Raw genomic sequence first — 19082 nt, 5'->3', positions numbered from 1 at the left:
GTATTCATATAGGATTAAGGAGTGTAGCTATAAAAAATCATCAAAATCGGAGTTAAATTAACCGTTAAATCGTGCTTTTTCGTTTATAATTGTCGAAAAGTTTTGTCCCGTTACTTGATCTCTATATGTTATTTTTTTTAGATTTTTGGCGTACCTGATCTCGAAGCATATACAAACAACTTTGACGGTTGGATCGTTGAAACTAGTTTCGTACAATGCGTATCACATCAAAACATTAGATTCACTAACATTTGAAGTTTATTTATATTGTCATTAAGTATAACATAAGATATTGTGGTATCCACTTGTGTCAATATTTTAAATTGACGATCGAATTAGTTTATTGTATTCATATAGGATTAAGGAGTGTAGCTGTAAAAAATCATCAAAATCGGAGTTAAATTAACCGTTAAATCGTGCTTTTTCGTTTATAATCGTCGAAAAGTTTTGTCCCGTTACTTGATCTCTATATGTTATTTTTTTGCGATTTTTGGCGTACCTGATCTCGAAGCATATACAAACAACTTTGACGGTTGGATCGTTGAAACTAGTTTCGTACAATGCGTATCACATCAAAACATTAGATTCACTAACATTTGAAGTTTATTTATATTGTCATTAAGTATAACATAAGATATTGTGGTATCCACTTGTGTCAATATTTTAAATTGACGATCGAATTAGTTTATTGTATTCATATAGGATTAAGGAGTGTAGCTGTAAAAAATCATCAAAATCGGAGTTAAATTAACCGTTAAATCGTGCTTTTTCGTTTATAATCGTCGAAAAGTTTTGTCCCGTTACTTGATCTCTATATGTTATTTTTTTGCGATTTTTGGCGTACCTGATCTCGAAGCATATACAAACAACTTTGACGGTTGGATCGTTGAAACTAGTTTCGTACAATGCGTATCACATCAAAACATTAGATTCACTAACATTTGAAGTTTATTTATATTGTCATTAAGTATAACATAAGATATTGTGGTATCCACTTGTGTCAATATTTTAAATTGACGATCGAATTAGTTTATTGTATTCATATAGGATTAAGGAATGTAGCTGTAAAAAATAATCAAAATCGGAGTTAAATTAACCGTTAAATCGTGCTTTTTCGTTTATAATCGTCGAAAAGTTTTGTCCCGTTACTTGATCTCTATATGTTATTTTTTTGCGATTTTTGGCGTACCTGATCTCGAAGCATATACAAACAACTTTGACGGTTGGATCGTTGAAACTAGTTTCGTACAATGCGTATCACATCAAAACATTAGATTCACTAACATTTGAAGTTTATTTATATTGTCATTAAGTATAACATAAGATATTGTGGTATCCACTTGTGTCAATATTTTAAATTGACGATCGAATTAATTTATTGTATTCATATAGGATTAAGGAATGTAGCTGTAAAAAATAATCAAAATCGGAGTTAAATTAACCGTTAAATCGTGCTTTTTCGTTTATAATCGTCGAAAAGTTTTGTCCCGTTACTTGATCTCTATATGTTATTTTTTTGCGATTTTTGGCGTACCTGATCTCGAAGCATATACAAACAACTTTGACGGTTGGATCGTTGAAACTAGTTTCGTACAATGCGTATCACATCAAAACATTAGATTCACTAACATTTGAAGTTTATTTATATTGTCATTAAGTATAACATAAGATATTGTGGTATCCACTTGTGTCAATATTTTAAATTGACGATCGAATTAGTTTATTGTATTCATATAGGATTAAGGAGTGTAGCTGTAAAAAATAATCAAAATCGGAGTTAAATTAACCGTTAAATCGTGCTTTTTCGTTTATAATCGTCGAAAAGTTTTGTCCCGTTACTTGATCTCTATATGTTTGTTTTTTACGATTTTTGGCGTACATGATCTCGAAGCATATACAAACAACTTTGACGGTTGGATCGTTGAAACTAGTTTCGTACAATGCATATCACATCAAAACATTAGATTCACTAAATTTGAAGTTTATTTATAGTCATTAAGTATAACATAAGATATTGTGGTATCCACTTGTGTCAATATTTTAAATTGACGATCGAATTAGTTTATTGTATTCATATAGGATTAAGGAGTGTAGCTGTAAAAAATAATCAAAATCGGAGTTAAATTAACCGTTAAATCGTGCTTTTTTGTTTATAATGGCGAAAAGTTTTGTCCCGTTACTTGATCTCTATATGTTTTTTTTTTGCGATTTTTGGCGTACCTGATCTCGAAGCATATACAAACAACTTCGACGGTTGGATCGTTGAAACTAGTTTCGTACAATGCGTATCACATCAAAACATTAGATTCACTAACATTTGAAGTTTATTTATATTGTCATTAAGTATAACATAAGATATTGTGGTATCCACTTGTGTCAATATTTTAAATTGACGATCGAATTAGTTTATTGTATTCATATAGGATTAAGGAGTGTAGCTGTAAAAAATCATCAAAATCGGAGTTAAATTAACCGTTAAATCGTGCTTTTTCGTTTATAATCGTCGAAAAGTTTTGTCCCGCTACTTGATCTCTATATGTTATTTTTTTGAGATTTTTGGCGTACATGATCTCGAAGCATATACAAACAACTTTGACGGTTGGATCGTTGAAACTAATTTCGTACAATGCGTATCACATCAAAACATTAGATTCACTAAATTTGAAGTTTATTTATATTGTCATTAAGTATAACATAAGATATTGTGGTATCCACTTGTGTCAATATTTTAAACTGACGATCGAATTAGTTTATTGTATTCATATAGGATTAAGGAGTGTAGCTGTAAAAAATCATCAAAATTGGAGTTAAATTAGCCGTTAAATCGTGCTTTTTCGTTTATAATCGTCAAAAAGTTTTGTCCCGTTACTTGATCTCTATATGTTTTTTTTTTGCGATTTTTGGCGTACCTGATCTCGAAGCATATACAAACAACTTTGACGGTTGGATCGTTGAAACTAGTTTCGTACAATGCGTATCACATCAAAACATTAGATTCACTAACATTTGAAGTTTATTTATATTGTCATTAAGTATAACATAAGATATTGTGGTATCCACTTGTGTCAATATTTTAAATTGACGATCGAATTAGTTTATTGTATTCATATAGGATTAAGGAGTGTAGCTGTAAAAAATAATCAAAATCGGAGTTAAATTAACCGTTAAATCGTGTTTTTTCGTTTATATTCGTCGAAAAGTTTTGTCCCGTTACTTGATCTCTATATGTTTGTTTTTTGCGATTTTTGGCTGATGCGATCTCAAAGCATATACAAACAAGTTTGACGGTTTGATCTTTGAAACTAGTTAATTTCATACGATGCTTTTCCCATGAAGTTCAACGGTATATATATTTACTAAGTATATTTTAATTTATTTATTTCGTACTTATAATACTTAAGAAATTGACTGATAAATATGAAAAAAATAATTTATAGTGGGTTTTTGTTAGAAAAATATATTATTGTGGGGGATGTTAAAAAAATTTGAATTTGAAAGGAGGAAAGTCACATTTTCAGTAATTTTTATAATAATTGTTTTTTCCAAATAAATACTTTGCGTGACGCCTTAGTATGATCGTCGTGCAAGGTCTGATAATTTTGGCGGTACAATAATGAAAAATAGGCGCTTTTTTTTTCAATTTTTCCAAATTTTTTCAGTTTGCCGTTCTTCATCTTTCTCTTGAACACAGAAACCTCCTACTTATATTCGAACCTAACCCAACCGTCCCTCTTTATCTTCCTCTCTCCTCTTCACAAATCTTCAACCCCAAATCTTTTCTCTTCACAATCTCGAACCCAAACGACAGACCTTCACGCAAATCTCGAAGCCGACGCGAATCAAGTCCCAAAATCAAGGTAAGGGTTTCTAACTTTCGATGGGTTTTTGTTATTTAGGGTTTAGGCTCAAATTGCATGTTGATTTCTGAGTATTTTGTTGATGTATGTGTGTTTTGTGATTCTCTTCCTCCGCTGACAAGTTTATGAAATCGCACGGGTTGGAACGCCGCTATTGGTGTTTAGGGTTTAGGGCTGCTGAGAAGTTGATTCTCTTCCTCCATATAAAGATTATCAGTGATCAATTTCTGTCATGGAAATGTTATAGCTGCTACTTTTGTTCATCGATGCACCAAATTGTTTTCAATGTATATTGTGTGTTGATATGCAAATGCTTTGCAAGTGATTTGGCCTCGATCGTTGGGTTTCACATTGTTTTATTTAGTCGGAGGGCTGAATACTGAATCACGGATTCAGCTTGTGCTCCATATCTATCTTTATTTAAGAGAGTAAGGTTTTTAGTTTGCATACAGGGAGCTTTTGTAGTTGAATCTGGAATTTCCCTTGTGTAGCGATAACCCTTTGGTATTATGAGCGAGTGTTCTGATGATTAGAATTGGATCATGTGTTGTAGTTGATTGCATTTGAGTTCTGTAGATTTCATTCTCTCTCTGCACCCCGATATCTTAAGCTGCTCTGTACGAAGTGTATGGTGCTGATTAACGTTGTGTGTTGTCATTTTCGTCTATCCTTAACATACTGCACTTGCGATCCTTGTTACTCGGGCAAGTACCGGAATAAATCTTGCAACCTTTGTGTATGAATGTCTCTCAAATTGCATTGGATTGGCATCTTGTTCTTGATGAATTTAGGTTTTCTGTTTCTGTTAAAGAGCTTTGAGATTTACAGGCAATTGCGATACAATATTTTGTTTGCAGATTTTATGGTTTCGTTGCGACAGTCCTTCCTGCATGTAACTAATCATTTGCCGGATTTGTGTGTTTACCTACTTGCTGGTGGGTTTTAGATCTCTTCGTAAATTTAGAGTAATTTAGGATATCGTTGTACCAAAAAAGAAATGTCCTTCCATTCAATCAATCTCTCTCTGTGGTGTTTTGTGTGTGAGGACACATGCTTATTCTCAGTGGTATTCTAATTTGTTTAGTTGGCTATAGAATAAGTTCTTTTTTAATCAATTATCCTGAAATTAACTGTCCAACAAGTGATGTATGAAAAGAATTGGTGTATTATTTTATATGGAATGACATGAAGACTGAATTGGAGTTATGTAATTTGTGATTTTTGTTGTTCGTCTTGCTGAGATTTTTGTTAATTTTGTACCACTCTGTGTTGCAGCGGTATCACGATTGCCACCCAACAGACCCAATTGGCTGTAGTTCAATTACTGTTCTTGGAAGGAGGTAAAGCTATTATCTTTTTGTACAAAGTGTTGGTTTTTTTTATTTGGCTGATATATTTTGTGTTTTTTTATCTGTTGGTTTAGCCTATGTCGAATTCCGCTATGTCTTAATGTTCACGTATGCCTTATAAGTGGTGATTTGTTCAGTGTGACTGTCTATAACATTACATGGTGTTCACACGCCATCATTTTGTTATTGGTATTGTGTATTCGTTGCTGGGTTTCATTCCGCTTTGATAGTGTTTAATAGATAACACTAAAATTCTGCCAATTATGTTGGTTCACCATAAGTTCTATGCTTTACAATAAACTGAACACTTGCAGTAAAAATGTTGATTATCTTACATAATTGCAGTGGATTCATGGGTATGCATCGTGTGTGTTCAATACAGAGAGTTTGTTTCTTTTTTGTTTTTCTTTGAGGCACAAAAAAGGCAATCTGCTTTGCCTTTTTTTTTCTTTTTTCTTTTCTCTTTCACTTTTTATTGGTTCAAATAATAAAGTTACGATTGAAAATACCTTATTTTGATTATTCTTCATCAAACTTAACCATGTCAACCCCTCTATTGCTTTTACAATATAAGGTACGTTAGTAGAAGGAGTTTTGCCCTCTTTTTCTCATTTTTAAACACGTAAGAAGATAATGTCTTTGTGTTTTTTCTTTTTTTCAATAGCTTTGCACTGAATGGTGTTTTTTCTTTTTTTTTACTTTGTTTTGCACTCAAAGGAAAAGAGTGGCTCAGTGATTTGGTTAGCGTTTGAACGCTTATAGGGATCAAATATAGAGTCAAGGGATTTCAATGCAGTGTTTTGGTTTGCTATTAGGTTTAGTTGAAATAGTATTTCTCTTTATCACTGTTGTTTTCTCATTTAGCTACCAGTCTGTTTCTATTTATCCCAATTTTAATATGTATTTAGAATTGTTGGATTAAAAGGGGTTTCTGATTTGTTAAAAAACATGAATCAAATGACTCCAATTTGTTAAAGTTTTCTGGTTTTGGTTTCTATTGAAAACATAAAAAACTGAGAGGGAAATTTCGATATAAAGTATTAAGTTTAATTGTGATTTAAATTTTTTTTTATGCTGTTGGTGGATGAACCCATGTGTTGGTCGAATTGATGGATGTAAAAAATAAATATGGCAAGGTGTAAATAGTTGAGGTTTATGGTATTTTGCAACTTTTCAGTTGGTTTGTTAATGTATGTGCTGTTGTAATCTGTTTCTGCATTTCTTTTAGATTATTAATCTGTTTCTACATTTCTTTGTTGATGATTTCTATTATTACCAATTGTCCATCTTTGCCAAGTAGGTTTTTGTGAAGAGTTATTATGATTAACTTCATTTCTACAATTTTTGTCTTCTATTATTTTCTATTATGTAATTAAAATATCATGTCCTGCTGAAAAAATGATGTCACTGTTGATGACCCGCAACATCGCGCGGGCATTACTGCTAGTGTGTTTCTGTACATTTGGTTTTCCTGTGTCTTTACTTCATGGCACAAGAATATATTCACTTTTATTAGTCCAAGTGGTGATTCGTTTCAAATGCAAGAAATGATTAGTTTCTAATGTTATATTTTTATGGTTCAAAAAGTGTATAGATGTCGCAGTTGATCACTCGTCGTCGGAGTGTGACCAATGCGTCTCCCGCATTGTCAGCATCTACTGCTCCACCCATGAGTGCTCCATTGATTCAAGAGCCTACACCCCTTGCTGAGGCTACTTCTACGGCGTCTCAGGTGCCCGTCTCATCGACATCATCAGTGTCGGTTCAGCCGCTCAGTGCACGGCGGCCTCACCGGCGCCGCCGCGAGCCGGAGCCTTCTGATCACACTTCCTCGGCATCCAGAGTCGAGGGTGAGGCCTCCCAGCCAGGTACATTTTTTTCTAATTCTCACTACGTTGTATTTTTTTTTCATTTTAAAACTATTATTTTTATGATGGTGAAAATAAGTTGGATTGTGAAAATGTGTTGCAAGTTGTGAATTACTGTTATTTTATTGTTTTAAGGTTTTGGGAAATGCTATATTATTATGGGAGGTTGTGTTGAATTTTTTGTACAAATTTAAGCTTAGGGTTTTCACCATTTAAGTATTTTTGGCTAGCTAAAAAAAACACCAGGGGGCCTAGTCGAATGCTGAAGCAGAAACAGAACGTACGTCAGACCGGCACCAAGATCAAGATTGTGTATGACCCGCGACATCGTGGAGCGTCTACCTCACAGCAGAATAGCTCCATCGTTAGTAGCTGTGGTGCTGTTATTCGAGACAATTGTCCTTTTCAGTGTCAGTCTTGGGCAGAAATTCCCGAGGACAAGAAGGAACTGGTGCGACACGAGTTGTCGGTTAGTATATTAATTTTTAGCCTTTATCATTTTTTTTAATTTTGTTTACAAATATTAAAAACCAAAATATATTATCTTTAATATTATTAAATTTCTTACTATTATTTTATTATTTTTCATATTCGTAGTTCATTTATGATCTTGATGACGCATCCCCCGAGGTCATGGCCTACTTAGAGGGGACCTTAGCAAGCCGGTACAAAAATTGGAAGCACAATTTTCACAATCATTTTAAGATATGGGATAATCTGGAGATTGCTCGCTTACATGTTCCAAGCGAATTGAATGACCGGCCAGAGGATTGGGAGTGGCTCTGCAAGCATTTTACGGACCCAAACTTTGTGGTATGTGCATAATATTTTAATAAAAATTTATTATTGTTTTAGTAATTTTTAAAGCTTTTTTTATTAATTTATTTCAAATAGTTGCACTAACATGTATATTGTGTGTTTAACAGAAGAAATCTGTTGCTGGCCAGATAGCTCGAGAGTCAAAGACACTTCTCCACCATTCTGGTTCGAAGCCCTTTTCGTATAGGCTTGAGGAACGACGTCAGGTAATACTATATTAACTTTGAAATTTTATACAATTTATTTATTATTATTAATAAAATTTTCTTATTGTTTTTTTTCTTCAGGAGGGTTCTAAGTTCCCAGCGATCGACATGTTCAAGGACGTTTACGTTCGACCTGGTAATGAAATCGCTGGGCAGTTTTATGTAAGTATATGTAATTATTATTATTCTTATATGTATGAATCGTTCAAATATTATTTATATTTTGTTATTAAACATTATATGTTTTTTCTTTATTATTACAGGATACTATGGTGGAAAAGAGCACTGCTGTTCTCCAAGAAGCAGCATCGCAGCTTCCCCCGGAGACTTCGATCAAGGATGTCATGGTACCAGAGGATGTAGGTTTTCAGATCATGACTGAAGTCCTGGATGAGAACCTTGGTCGTCGTCATGGCCAGGTTGTTCGGGGTATGGGGAAATCACGGGTTCGTGAGACGGGTACCTCTTCTTCCAGATTGAACACATCATTGATGGATGAAGTGACAACCTTAAGGGGTAAGCTTGCGATCCAGGAAGAGCAGATGAGGGTCCAAGGCGAGCAGATGAAGGAGCAGATGAGGGCCCAGGGCGAGCAGATGAGGGCCCAGGGCGAGCAGATGGAAGCGCAGCTGAGGGTCCAGAGCGAGGAGGTGAGGACCTATGCTGCAACGGTGAGAGACCTTGTACGAGCCATACAGACTGCCGGCCTACAAGTCTCGCTACCAGCACCTCATCTTGATCCACCTTCGATCTTAGAGCCACCTCACCCTCCCGATACTCAGTAGCTTGATGTTTTAAACCTAGTTCACTTGTATTTTTTTCCTTTTTTGTTTGGACATCTTGTATGTATATATTTTTATATATTTTATAATTAAATACTTTTGCTTGGTTAATTAATTATTCTTTACAATATTTATCAAAAATTAAAAAAAAAAAATTAGTTTTGACCAAAACATTTAAAAAAAAAAAAAAAGGGTTTGCGCGACGTAGGTCGCGTCACGCAAGGAAACTTTGCACGACATAGGCCCTACGTCGAGCAAAGTGGCCTTGCGCGACGCAGGACCTACGTCGTGCAAAGTTTCCTTGCGCGACGCAGGGCCTACGTCGTGCAAAGTGGCCTTGCGCGACGCAGGACCTACGTCGTGCAAAGTTTCCTTGCGTGACGCAGGTTATACCTTGGTCGAGCAAACTCTAGCGTTACCAACTTGGCGCGACTGGTTTTGCACGACGAAGGTACGTCGCGCAAACCCTTGCGCAACGACTTTGGACTTTGCACGACGAAGGTACCTACGTCGCGCAAAGTGTTTTTTCTACTAGTGCACACACTTAAGATACAAGGCCTTTGCGTTCATCATATATCCATTAGACGAGAAAAATTTATCTTAAGGACTCAACGTGTGAATCAATCTCTCGCGTACGAAATGCTTGTGTGACTGCTAGTGTACAATATTTTTTTTATTTTTTATTTAAAGGGGTTACCCTAGATAGCCCTTCACGAACAAGAAAATTGTATATCGACCGTTACACTGTGAACTGTCAACCTACAAGGTCAGAATATTGACAAGAATTTTTTTTACTTTGATCTATTTGGAACTTAGTGCGCGTATCATATTTAAGGAAATACATGGAACCCATTTCAATTTATCCTAGGGTTTTCTTCCTTGTTAATTCCATCCTCATCCTCCTCAACAGTACACTAATGCATGCTTCTTGTAAGTTTTTCAAAATTCAAATAATCTAGGTACCCTTTCTCTTAATTACGTGTGATACTTACAAATGCTATGCATAATTAAAACAATAGATGATGACCCATAAACTAAGAATTTGTAATTTTAGAAAACACTGATAAATATATAAATAAATAAAACGAATGAAAACCTGACTCATGATTATATAATGTGCAAGAACAAAAAAAGAACAAAAAGAGAAGCGAAAACAAAAACTTACGGCGAAAACTGACAAATTCCCAAGGATCTAAACTAGAGATAACTAACTAAGGTGAAGCGAAAAAACATAAGAAGAAACGATCAACAAACTAATAACAAACAAGCGTGGATTAAATTTAAAGGGATTGAATCCGCTTTGATATCATGTTAACAAATCAAAGGACAAAAGATGAGAAAATGATTGCGAACCATGCCTGACATGTATTACATAGCCACAAAAGTAAGAACACTAGGAAAATTTGAAATTTGTACCACAAAATTTCCAAAACAAACTGTACTACGAAAAGACTACATCTTGCTAAGGCCTAATTCCTACAGAGTTACAAGAGGTGTATTTGTAGATATTTAATCTTGAAACAAACAGGAAAGCAATATTAAACTCTACTTACAAAAATAGGAAAGTAATAAAAATTATTTGCGTAATAGAAAACCCTAATACATAGAATACAACAAATAACTTAACATAAAAATACTAAATTGCCAACTTTTTCAACAAGGAATGCTGATATTAAGACTTAAGAATGAAGGTAATTGCTCGCTACTGTTGAACCTACAGGTCTTTCACAACAAAAATACTTTATAAAGTCCTTAATTCCTTTTCCATCTGGTGGGTTTTCTTTTTCTTTTTCTTTTTCTTATTAAAATGCATGAAAATAGAGAGACATGCATGGCCGTGGTTAGTATTGTAATCATGACTAAAAAAAAGCAGTCTTGTCATCGATCCCAACTCAGTTATTTCTTTGTCTATGAGGAACTTAGACACAAGAACAAGAAAGCTCGTATAGCTTCCTTGAAGATCGAAAGAAACGAATAATATAAAATTTAATTAGTTCCATAAATGGTCTAAATATATTAACAGAACCAAAATCTGAAAATGCAGCTTCCCTTCGTTTCTTCCTGCATGAATCAGATGATGAGGTTTGTATGCGAACCACGGGTTGCACCATTTAAGCCGACATTTCTTTTGTACTCGAGTAGTTCTAATTACAAAGTTTTTCAAATGGTCTCTTTAGGTGTGGGGCTCACTCCACATCGAACTTCAATAATCAAAACCGTCTATTTTGTAAGTTTCATTTCGTAGATCATCTTTGCAAAAATTCAATTCAATTCGAAACCATTTGTCTATTTAATTATCAATATAAATTTAAATTATTTCTTATATAACAAAGTATTCATTAATTTCTTTGAACTCAATTAAATGTCTTAAACATTTTCAATTTGGCTAATACTTTGCAAGAATGATTTATGAGGTACAACTTGAAAAATAGACGGTTTGGATCATTAAAGTTTGATGTGGTATGGACTCCACAACTAATTCTCATTTTTATTATAAAATATAAAATATAAAATATATATATAAAAAAAGGATTCCTTCCCTTAAAGGTTTCATATATAGAACATGGTGGCATTGGGTTTTGGTTACCGTGGAAACACAAACAGTTGTGCGAAATTGAAACATCACAGTCCGAGTAATTAGTACACGGACAATGCCATATATCAGAGTCAGGGAAAAGGAGGAATCCATGGCGTAACTGCTGATGTTGACTGTACTTTGTAATTATGGCAAAATGATTCAGATTTCTGGAAAAGTCAGGGAAGCCATTAAAGGCATTTAGTGTTGCATATGCAACCATGTTCAGAAATTGATGACAGAAAATATATTGCATGAGAGAGAGAGAGAGAGAGTCATACAATGCACTACACACCAGACCATCACGGCTGGTCATCATAAAACTTTGATTATGTTCGGGTATCCTATATTTCAGGTTTTTTGTGCCGTTAATTCTTGATAATCAATGACCTAACGGCCAAAACTCCCGGAGTATAAAATACCCGAGACAGGGAGCATGCTAGAAAATCCCCCAACATTGATTCAATTTTGACTCGTTGCCCTTCGCCACTTAATGTTACGGTCTAGTGATATTCCTCTTTATTTGTAAGTGAGAGGTCTTAAGTTTGGTTATCGTCAAAAATGAATTTGAACCATATTATTGCTAGCCCATTATGAGGCTAATTTTATCCCCTACCTTTTAGTGTAGATAATATTGTTTGTTAAAAAAAAAAAATAAATAAAATTCATTGCCCTTCCCTTCCAAAATTTCCAATCACTTTTTTAATTTCATCATCCTCTGTTCCTTTTTTGTAACAATTTTCTGTGCCCTGATATAAGTCCTGTATGACAGCAAACTAGAGGAAATCATACACGAAATCATCACAACCCTATACAGGCCGCCCCACCTTTCCCTTTCACACTGTCACACATTTTGAGAGCAATGAGTTACAATGTGCCATGAAATCCTAAGCAAATTAAGAAGAGGAAGATTAAGAAAATATTATACATTAGCGAAACACTTGTTAATTTAGTGCTGGTACCATTCTACACAAGTTGTTACATTGTTGATATGAAGTTAATATTATATGTTTAAAATCTTAAGCGCATTAGACACCTTGTTAATTTAGTGACAATGCCACTCTACACAAGTAGTTCCATTGTTGATACATATATTTGGCCGATATTTACTAAGTTAATATATTGTTTGAAACCTTAAATTTCTTAAGAAGACGATGAAGATTAAGCACATATTACGTCAAAAGGTTGTTAATTTAGTGCCGATACCATTCTACACAAGGAGTCCAACTATTGACATTTGGCCGATATGTACTAAGTTAATACAAAGTTTGAAAGTCTTAATTTTCTTTAGAAGATGATAAAGATTAAGCAGATATTATAAACAAGGCAAAAGCTTGTTAATTTAGTGCCAATACCATTCTACACAAGTAGTTGCATAATGTCGATATATATGGTCGATCCTCAGTATGTCCTGATCATAATTATGTATCAGCTAAATATGGATAATACGTAAAGATTGTAGATTGATGATAATCAATATCAGCCAATTCATTAGTGTTATGTGTGAAGCACGTATGTACAATGTTCCTTTAACCCTTCGAATTTTCCAAAAGATATTCATGGTCTAGAAAAACAATTTTATTAATTCATAGTTTGTATGTATGTATAATAACACCAGGACAATTGAAGTATGAAACTCAAGCTACTAGTTAACAACTTATGAGCAAGAGGAGTTAATTTAGGGTCCTGAATCAAGCCAGAGTCAGATAGGTCCAATTTATCACATATTTTTTTCCTTTAATTCTTTTACATGGCATTTTCTTCCTGGTAGCACAGTCAAAATCACATTGTGTTTGAAGACAACTCAAAGTTTAAAGAGGGTAATTTCAACAGTGTTAGCAACTGGATTGCTTCTCAGATACAACTTTGGCATACATCTCACTCACATCTGTCACCCTTGATATATTATTCCTTTCTTTACATTTTGCGTGATATGATCAGAGTGATCCACATCTTTCACAGCTACTGTAAAAACATCAAAGCAAACTGAATACACATACACAAATATAAAATAACATAATCAAGAAAGAATCTGGTCTTTAAGATCACTCCGATCTGAAAAAAAATCCAATATAATCTGACAAATAAATGTTAATTAATGGATGTTAAGATAAAGTAGAAACAAGACAAAGCTCTGGATATTACAAAGCTCTAAAGCTGAATTAATCCACCAAACCCACTACAGCTAACAACGAAACAAGCAAATTTAAAAGAACAAAGATCAAACGCATGTTTTGCAGCATTATGCGGTATAAGAAATATTAATCAGAAGGAAACTTAAATTAAAATGTTTAAGGTGACTGAACAACGTTCTTCAATCAAGAGAGAGACAGTGATAGCAGTGTGAAAAGTGGAAGCCCTACGGGAAGGCTATGGTGCTATAATGCAAAAGTAAAATTAGGGTTGTCGTAGCCAAATAGAAAGAAGCCAATTAAAAGTTAGTGTGGTGGGATTAGAGAGAGAGCAGAAGTAGACAGAGAAGATTCTTGAAGCCATCATGGAAAAAAACCAGCCCAATGATATGAAAACCTGTTGAAAGAGTTAAAAACTGACAAAGAAAACGCAACCCTGCATAGGTGCTGCTCATATTCATGAAATTTAGAGATAAAAATAAAAGAGTAATCATGATCTTTCCCCACATTCGTCAGAGTTAAATGGAAAAAAAAAACATAAAATAGCAGTCAAAACCCTTCATCATTACACCAATCTGCTTCTGCCTGCCCAACAACCCATGTACAATTTCTTCAACAAAATTAAAAAGCCGTCAGAAAATGAAAAGGTAAATAAAGTTCATAAAAATAGACAAATATAAAGGCTGGGAAAAAGCAGCTTAAATCTAAAAAGATCTCACCTTTGGATGATCGGGGTAAAAATATGAGATGGGTAGTGAAGATCTGAGTGATTGGAAGCGGTAATTGGGGGGAATGAAGCCTGGTCCGACGTCACTAAACGTAGAATCAATGATCTTTCTCAACTGGGACTATAATTTTTTAAGATTGGTGGATAAAATTGTCACCAATTGAGATGAAGATCATAGATCTAGTTAAGGGGCCTCGAGCCAGACAACATTCCCCTCAAAAAAACAAATTTGCTTCCTCTTCTTCGATCTATCTGCCTCCATTTTCACAAAGCGCTTTGCCCTAACGATGAACTAGAGAGAGAGAGAGAGAGAGAGAGAGAGAGAGAGAGGGGCGGGGGGAGTGGTGTGTGTGTGATCATGGTGAATGCGAGAAATGAAATGGGTGGTACGAGAGGTGAGGAGAAGGGAAGGATAGGGATAAAAAGGCCGAGTCTTGAGAGTGAGATGGGGGAAGGTAAAAAGGACGAAGTAAATTAAAGTCGCAGAGACCCCACCAACTGGGTCTTGGGTTACAGAAATGACCACGACCCTGACCAAAAAAAAAAAAAATACACAAACAAAAGAAATGACCCCTACTAAACAAAAACCCTTCTCTCTCTGTGTACTCGCTCGCTCGCTCGCTCTCTCTCTCACTCTTGTCCCATCGTCTCCACCACGCAATCTATATATACACACAGCCTCACCAAAAACACACAAACTTTACACGTTAATTTCAAATCATCCCCCCCCCCCACCCCCCCCCCCCCCCCCCGGGGTGCCCCTCTCTCTGCTGCTAAATCATCATGACCTAATTATATCATCGCCTAAAACACTAATTCCATCATCAATCTCTACCCAAAGATTTTAACATTAACAAAAACGCATTTCAGCCAAGCTTAAACAAACCAGCCTTTCTCTACATATTATATGTGTGTGTATATATTAATGAGGATGAATAGTAGTTATCAAAACTCTAAAAATGAAACCCCATTGTGAGCCGTACGATGGTGATGACGAACATGATAAAGATGAGACGCAAAAACAAGCAACCAAAAGGATGAGTCAGTGGTTTAGTTGAGCTAATTCAGCAACCCCTATATAGGAAATTTTGGGATTTTGGGGTCTTCCACTTTTCCTTTGCTTGCATACATTGTTCTCATTCTTTTAATTAATTTGATTAAAGCAGAGTTTGGTAAAACATTTAATATATTCACGAAAAGGGGAATCCCTCGTTCAGTGGGTTCTCACTCCTTTTTACTACGGTCGCGGGGGATTCAAGATGACGACAGAGAGTGACTGACAAATAAAAAGTTGTGGAGAGAGAGGGAGAGAGAGAAGAGTCAGCATTACAGATACATACAGGCTTACAGCTCATTATTATTCAGGTGCTTGCTGGTCTAGTTTTCATAGTATGGTCCTCCCATTCCCACTCCAACATTACCTATGTCATGTTTTGTACTTAGCTTAATTGAAAGCAAATCTACCTTGCATTCTGTTACTAATTATAAATTTTATATCTTCTGTTATCTTATCATCATTATTTGGTTATACTTTTTTGTTTGATCAATTGAATTTAGTTAAATGAAGTTTTAGCTCACTTAATCATCGTCTTTTAACCATTAATCGTTCTAAGGTCAATTATCATCAATAATTATAAACACACGGACTAGTAATGCTAGAATTGCTGTCGGTTATTATTGACACATAACTTCTCTCTTGTCTCTATTATACTTATTAAAAAAAAAAACCATTAGTAACTAAAAGCATTGATCTACCCCATTGTTATTGATACGCTTTTGTTTAGTTAAAGTAAATCTTAATTAAATGAGTGTACAGATTGTAGAATCCATTCTTATGTAATTTAGGGAAAACTCTAGCCGTTAGAGAGAAAAACAGAGAAAAAAAATTATCTAAATCCTTTCCTTTGGCATTGGGGTCGACTCAGTCTCTCTTGGTATCTTCCCTATTTTCACATATTTCTCTTATGTTGTAATTGTCTTTTAACTCCTACTTGTGGCTGCTTTAGGCAAGAAAAGCCTTCGTGATAGACGAGAAGAGTCATCATGATTATCACTGATCTCTCACAATGTTGAGTAGAGCCCTTGTAGCATTTATACTCAAACTTGGATTTTTGAGTGGTAAATGTTGTTTAGATATGAGATGATGTTTTTGGTATTTCTTATGGTTTTGTGGGCATGGCAAAAGACTATGATGAGGAAGCTTGACGTTTGTTGGTGAATCAGAGCAATACTTCTTTGTCGACCATTGCATTCATCAAATGAATAGTGCAATCTTTTTTAGTGATGCCTTTATGGTAGGTTGTTCAACAATTTGCAAGATTTAGTTCTCATGAGTGTTATCTTTCATGTTGGATGTGGCCAATGAATTGTAACGAATTCCTGATGAGCAATTGTAAAGTTGTGGTGTTTCTTTCAACTGGGTGTTGCCTCTTGGTTTCATTGGTATGTATGCTCTATGTACGTTTATTGTTGTTAATAAAGTTTTATTTGATCTAAACAAAAATCTTATGTATTTTTTTTAACTCAATGTGTGTTCTGGATTCAAACCCTCTTTCTACCATTTATGATATTTCTTTGCTTATGAATTTATAAGGCATGAGTTGTCAAATCCATGCCAACTACAAATTGACGTTTATTTATCATGTAGCACATCTGACAAAATATAAGGCGATGGCCTTTCAAGTTATAGATCAACTATCATTTGGCTACAAGCTAGCGTTCAAACTTTGTCAAGGAACCCGCAGCAACGACAGAAACATAATTTTGAAAATGCAGGATCGAAATCTAGCTAACTGCAAATTAGGGGCTTAATTGGTGACCAAGTTGATTGAATAAGATAAACAAGTTTGAGGAAAATCAGAAATCAAGTTTACGTACACATCTTTACAAGTAACAACCATATTATGTATATAATGCATAGCTACAAAACTATTGGACAGTATAAATTTAAACAACATATAAGAGTTTTGTAAGTCGATTAATTAAGAACATTCTTCATGCACTTGAAGTCTTGAATTCAATTCTCCTTTCTCCAATTCACCATTACAACTATTGTTTTCTCAGGATTAGGCAATCCAAAGAATAAAAGTTAAGAGAACACAATTAATAGGAAGCATGCCAACATTTTGGTTGGATTCAGGACCACATAAACAAGGTGTCCATTGACCTGAAGTCACCTCTTTGACCCTATCTCATGAGATTTGCATTTCTCTTTTCCCGAGCTCCCTAAATTCATGGTGATTGACCTTAAAAGCATCTTTAGTCGGACACCAAACTTCACCTAGATTTTTGTTCTTTCCCAATTCCCACCACACATATTAACGGCATTGTCTCCTCTCTCTCTCTCTCTCTCTCTCTCTCCATTTCCTCTCCAAAAATTCACTTACACACCTCAATACCTGCTGTGGCCAATTTGTAATCTCAACTTATATCTTTTCTATCATTCGTGCAATTTTATGATGGAAATTGAGGATTTAATGTATAGTTTCTCTCTAAACTTATGATGCACTCGAGGTGTCTCCTGACTTTATTCGTAATGTTGTTGTTGTTCGGACTAAGTTTATGTATCCGCTCTCTCTAAGTGGAATTATAATTTTGTTGCTCAACACTGCACCAGACACTAATACAACTACGTGAAGTCATAACACAGAAGCAAACGCCACCTAACATTTCGTTAGTGGCCGGCGTGTTTCTTGAGTTACCCCAATCACAAAAACCTAGTGTATTGTGTATAGATTGAGACTTGTAGTTTTATTTTTTACTCATTCCATACTGGGCAGGAAATCATTGGATAACACTTCTAAATATGGGTCCCACTAATCATCAAATCATAAACATTTACAAAGTTTTTTTCAAATCAAATACTTATTAAGCTGAATTTGAAAGCACTTTGTAAGCAGAAAAGCTTTAAAGTAATTCCCCTTGATTAAAATAATCTCGTTTGCTTTTAAAGAATGAAGCAATTGGCCTCGTTCTCATACAAATTAAACATTAAGAAAATGAATGTGCAAGAGTAGTTGTAATTTGTTAAAAAAGGTGAAAAAGGTGACGGCCCTTTTGCACTCGCTGTTTTTCTCCCACCCCAAACCAAGAAATTTTTAGTTATGACCGGAACATAAATAGTATATCAAGAAATTTTTAGTTATGACGGGAACATAATTAGTATATCACGTGTTTTAATATGAATGGTGAAAAATTTTATTTTTTAAGCTATTAACTTTTTTGCACACATATCCCACTATTTGTTTAATGACATGTGATATACTACCCTGTGTACCAATCACACTAAAAAATCTCTCCAAACGAATTAGCTGGCCTGACATTGATTGAGCAAACAAGATTCTTTGCGAACTACACAACGTAGAAAATAAAACCAAAATATTTGGGTGGGGGTCTCTATTTTATTTTTAATATATAATATATATGAGTTGGATTCGTGGCACTACATTTTTTCCATAAATTTTGACATAAGTCCTAGATAATTAATTTATATATGGGTTGGATCATAATTATTTAAATTAAAAATTAAATTGACAAATAACATTCCATCGCAACCATTGAAAACGTATGAATCTAATTGCCTATAACTTGTGTCAAAACTTGTGGAAGAAATATGGTGCCACCACTCCGCCCCCAACACACACACACACACACACACACACATTTATTTTTAGCGATGCCTCATGAAACTCCACTTTAATCTCACTTTGCTCCCTATAATTCAAAAGTCACAATTTTACTCCTTAAAACTCAAAATTCGTTCCACTT

The 19082-nt window shown here is 34.6% G+C and overlaps 1 protein-coding gene and 1 long non-coding RNA gene across 6 annotated transcripts; one reads left to right on the top strand and one right to left on the bottom strand.

The window, feature by feature from the left end:
• The first annotated feature begins 3755 nt into the window (after positions 1–3755).
• Positions 3756–8992, top strand: LOC126625149 (uncharacterized). Of its 5 annotated transcripts, XM_050294231.1 has the most exons (8): positions 3756–3857; positions 5133–5197; positions 6794–7074; positions 7305–7543; positions 7672–7887; positions 8001–8099; positions 8181–8261; positions 8363–8992. In XM_050294231.1, the coding sequence occupies exons 3-8, from the start codon at positions 6801–6803 to the stop codon at positions 8882–8884; spliced, it is 1431 nt and encodes a 476-aa protein (XP_050150188.1). In that variant the 5' UTR covers positions 3756–3857; positions 5133–5197; positions 6794–6800; the 3' UTR covers positions 8885–8992. The 5 variants fall into 5 exon arrangements, with proteins under 5 accessions (XP_050150188.1, XP_050150190.1, XP_050150189.1 ...); XM_050294233.1 differs by lacking the exon at positions 3756–3857 and having other exon boundaries at positions 4885–5197; positions 6794–7056; XM_050294232.1 differs by lacking the exon at positions 3756–3857 and having other exon boundaries at positions 4892–5197; positions 8004–8099.
• Positions 8993–13012: 4020 nt separating this feature from the next.
• LOC126625148 (uncharacterized) lies at positions 13013–15028 on the bottom strand. Its single transcript, XR_007624343.1, has 2 exons — positions 14308–15028; positions 13013–14198 (listed from the first exon to the last, which is right to left on the bottom strand). It is a non-coding gene; the product is annotated as an uncharacterized LOC126625148 (long non-coding RNA).
• Between the last annotated feature and the right edge of the window lie 4054 nt (positions 15029–19082).

The sequence above is a fragment of the Malus sylvestris genome, chromosome 6 (assembly GCF_916048215.2).
Source record: "Malus sylvestris chromosome 6, drMalSylv7.2, whole genome shotgun sequence".
NCBI lineage: Eukaryota > Viridiplantae > Streptophyta > Magnoliopsida > Rosales > Rosaceae > Malus > Malus sylvestris.
The sequence above is the reverse complement of the archived record's forward strand: the minus strand, read 5'-3'. Positions and strand labels throughout refer to the sequence as shown.